Here is a 4,212-nt window from a genome sequence, read left to right as displayed (position 1 = left end):
TCCCTTAATTAAGATATCTACTTCCCTGCTCCCACATCCACCCCTCCTCCATCCCAAGCATTCCATTTTCTCAAGCTCTCCCCATCTTCCCCTTCTCTTTTCTCTCCCCATCTCCCCTTTTCCCCACCCCACCCCTATGCTCCCAACTCCTGCCCGGCAATCTTGTCCACTTCCATTAACCAGGACGATAAATATTGTTTTTCTTTGGGTTCACCTTCTTATGGCTTCTCTAGGATCATGAATTAGGGGTCCAAATCCTTTGTTTATGGGTAGAATCCACTTATAAGTGATTACATACCATATTCCCTTTTGAAGGTCTGGGTTATCTCAGCCAGTAAAGTGTTTTCTATTTCCATCTATTTGCAGGCAAAATTAAAAATGTCATTGTTTTTTACCTCTGAGTAGAAATCCAAAGTGTATATGTGCCACATCTTCTTTATCCATTCTTCTATTGAATGGAACATAGGTTGTTTTCAGGTTCTGGCTATTACAAATAGGGCTGCTATGAATATAGTTGAACAAATGCTTTTGTAGTGTGATTGGGCATCTCTTGGGTATATTCTCAGTAGTGGAATTGCTGAATCCTGAGGTAGATTGACTCCCATTTTCCTGAGAAACCACCACACTGATTTCCTAAGTGGTTTCACAAGTTTGAATTCCCACCAGCAATGGATGAGTGTTCCCCTTCCTCCACATCCTCTCCAGCATAGGTTATCATTGGTGTTTTTGATTTTAGCTATTCTGACAGGTGTAAGATGGTATCTCAAAGTTGTGTTGATTTGCATTTCCCTGATTGCTAAGGAAGCTCTGCATGGCCTTAACTATCTTTTGGCTGTTTGAATTTCTTCTGTTGAGTACCGTATATTTAGTGCCTATCTAATATAAAGCAGCTGCTGTGGGATCAAGGAAATTACGATTACACCCGAGCCTTAGCTATATTTCTGGCTTCTTAAGCATGACTCCTGAACTTCCTAGCCACAAAGGCTTATTGTTACTATGGTCAAATACTCCTTGAGCATAAAGACAGCACAAATACTAATCAAAAGCATAGTATTCCCAATTATTTTAATTGTGTTTTATTTTGTTATTGTTGAGGTACCCTGGAAAAGCCTACGTTGACTGTGATGACCTGCGTAATATTACAAGAATTGCCAAACTCATAAGACAGAAGCTGTTTTAATCATCTTAAAACTCAGGATGCGAAATAGCACTATAGCTATGAGCATTTGTCATGCTGACAGGTACATATCTGTAGCATGAAGGGCTGCTTGTCAGAGTTTTTATCCTCCCCAGTTCCTGCAGCCATTTAACCCCAAAGAAAATCACACAGAGAGTCTGCTTTAGATATAAAGTAATTGGCCCATTAACTCAGGCTTCTCATTAGCTCTTATAGCTTATATTAACCCATTATTCTTATCTGTGTTAGCCACATAGCTCGGTACCTTTCTCGGCAGGGCAGGTCACATCTTGCTTCTTTGGTGACCTGGGCAGAACTCAGGGGAATGGGCTTCCTCCTTCCTAGAATTCTCCTATTCTCATCACCCAGCCTCTACTTCCTGTCTTGTTGACCCGCCTATACTTCCTGCCTGGCCAATCAGAGTTTATTTAAAACATGATTGACAAAATACAGACAATTCTCTCACACCACTTCCCCCCTCCTTTTTTTTAAACAAAGGAAAATATCCATAGTCCATATTTTGGGAATGTTGGCATAGTATTCCAGGCTACTGGTTGGGGCCGCTGATAATCTTATGGGGACCTAAAGAAAATTTTGAATTATGATCAGGTCCTGACTGGAGTATCCTGTGAGGCTTGATCATTCTAGGAAGCATCTTGAATCCCTTCTGGATGTAGAACTCAGACATCTGGGCCATCTGTTCCTATTGGAGATTTCTCAGGTAGTCTTCCTTGATCAAACCTGATTTTTCTTAACTCAGAATGAATCCACAGTCTCTCATTTCCTTTGGAAACAAAAGCAAAATCTCTTCTCCAAAGTAACTTAGCTTTGGACTACAATTTTGAAGTCAAGGTATTTTCAAAATACATATCTTGGATTAATTCAGCAGCATTTATAAACAAATATCTTTTAGCAGCTATTGCTCCTTCATCAGCATTCAAACAATTCAAAGAGAACATAATAACATATAGTATCAAGATTCTCTGTGTGTTTTTCATCTTTATGTGGCTTTAACCTCTATTTCTTTTATTTTTAATTTTTAGCTTTTTGAGACAGGGTTTCTTTGTACCTTTGTCCTGGAACTCACTCTGTAGACCAGGCTATCCTTGAACTCACAGAGATCTGCCTGGCTCTGCCTCACCAGTGCTGGGATTAAAGGTGTGTGCCACTGCATCCAATTACTCTCTTTCTTTCTTTTTTGTTTTAAAGACCTTAACCTTTTTTTCCAAGCCTGCATATGTTTTTAACACATTGTAAACCATTTAGAGGTTTTCTTCATCTTTGAATCTCTCGTTACTGTATATCTCTCTTTTTCTGACCACGTGAGTCTTTAATTTACTAAGCAATATGGGTAGGATTAAAGCCATCGCTTTGACGGCTGGATCCAGCACATTTCTTAGCTTTTTGCAATTTCAGGCTCATGGCAGAGGTAGCCATGTGTATTGCCACAACTCTATGGTATTTCAATGTCTTTGCCAGCAAGCAAGCTGCAAAAGTGTATCCACAAACAATGCTCAAATGCTCTCTCTGTAGTCGGACCGCCTGCCTCAAAGAGTCAGAGTTTGCCCTGGCAGGAAGGCCCAAAAAACCAGCATTTTAAAACAGCGTGCCTTTTTTCCTGCTACATCTGAAAACCAAAAAGCATGCGGTCAGCTTTTCACCAACACTATGTAAGTGTTTTGTGGCAGGACCTCTTAAAAGAGCTGCAAAGTTTTGCAGTTAAAGCTGAGTGAGGAAGCCTCTCTTAAATGAGAGCACTTGCTTGCCTCTAGCAAACAGAGCAGACTCGAGAAATTGCTGCTACCAAGAAGCCATGCTTTACTCTATTATTTTCTGCCCAGAATTACTTCCCAAGCTCTGTCAGGCATTATGTGGATGCAGTTGTCCACATTGGATGCCATTCTGTAGCATGAGGACCTGCTTGTTGGGGTTTATGTCCTGCCCGGTTCCTGCAGCCATTTAACCCCAAAGAAAATCACACAGAGAGTCTGCTTTAGATATAAACTGATTGGCCCATTAACTCAGGCTTCTTATTAGCTCTTGTAGCTTATATTAACCCATTATTCTTATCTATGTTAGCCAAATAGCTCGGTACCTTTCTCAGCAGGGCAGGTCACATCTTGCTTCTTTGGTGGTCTGGACAGAACTCGGGGAATGGGCTTCCTCCTTCCTAGAATTCTGTTCTCATAGCCACACCTCTACTTCCTGCCTAGCCAATTAGTGTTTATTTAAAAATTTAAAACATGATTGACAGAATACAGACAATTCTCCCATACCAAATATCCACATCTTAATAAAATTAATATTTCTGAGTACTCTTTAAATGAAGTGTAGCCTTTAGAGAGAAAGAGTATTAAAAATGTTGTGGCAACATTAACATGCATCCTCATTTTCCTCTATCTCGGGACTATGCTCGCCTGATTTTTCGTATGATAATGATGGTACTAAAGGAATACAAAAGTCAAGTTAACTCTTGCCAAAAAAGTTCCATTTAATGAAGAATGTTTAAGGAAGATTATCTCTCTAAAGGTCTATTCACAGAAAATACAGCACGTATGTTCTTTGCAAAAGCAAAATTACTGTTTCACAGTTTTCTCTGTGAATAATGTGATTTGTGCATATAGTACTGCAGTTCACGCTTGGGTTTTCCCTACTCTGTCACTATCAAAGTGGAATATATAAGTTCTTTACAATGCTGTGGGTCTTTACATCAAAATAATTTAGCTATGAAACTCATAATTCACCGGGCGGCGGAACGCGGTTGGGGCACCGGGGGCGGAACGCAGCAGGAGGACGCCTACCACGGCTGGCGGGGACAGGCTGGGACCAGCTGGGACTGGCTGGGACCGGAGTGACAGCAGAGGACACAGGCTGCTGGCGGCGAGAACTGTCCCAGCAGCAGAAGCAGGCTGCAGGGACCGCACGCAACACCGAGATCAGATCAATCGCCCCACTACAATTAAATCAGAGAGGTAGGCCTTTTGTTGGCAAGGTCACTGGCAAACGGGGAGCTTGGTCCTGATCCTAAAGACCTT

The 4,212-nt window shown here is 41.3% G+C and overlaps 1 protein-coding gene across 1 annotated transcript in view; it reads left to right on the top strand.

Annotated features, from left to right (window-relative positions):
* Positions 1-4,032, top strand: part of LOC101980168 (spindlin-2B-like) — a 7,845-nt gene extending 3,813 nt beyond the window's left edge. Inside the window, exon 2 of the mRNA XM_005358913.1 lies at positions 3,802-4,032. Within this exon, the coding sequence (XP_005358970.1) occupies positions 3,802-4,032 (231 nt within the window). The remainder of the gene's footprint in view (positions 1-3,801) is intronic.
* Positions 4,033-4,212: the final 180 nt, after the last annotated feature.

The sequence above is a fragment of the Microtus ochrogaster genome, chromosome X (genome assembly GCF_000317375.1).
Source record: "Microtus ochrogaster isolate Prairie Vole_2 chromosome X, MicOch1.0, whole genome shotgun sequence".
NCBI lineage: Eukaryota > Metazoa > Chordata > Mammalia > Rodentia > Cricetidae > Microtus > Microtus ochrogaster.
The sequence above is the reverse complement of the archived record's forward strand: the minus strand, read 5'-3'. Positions and strand labels throughout refer to the sequence as shown.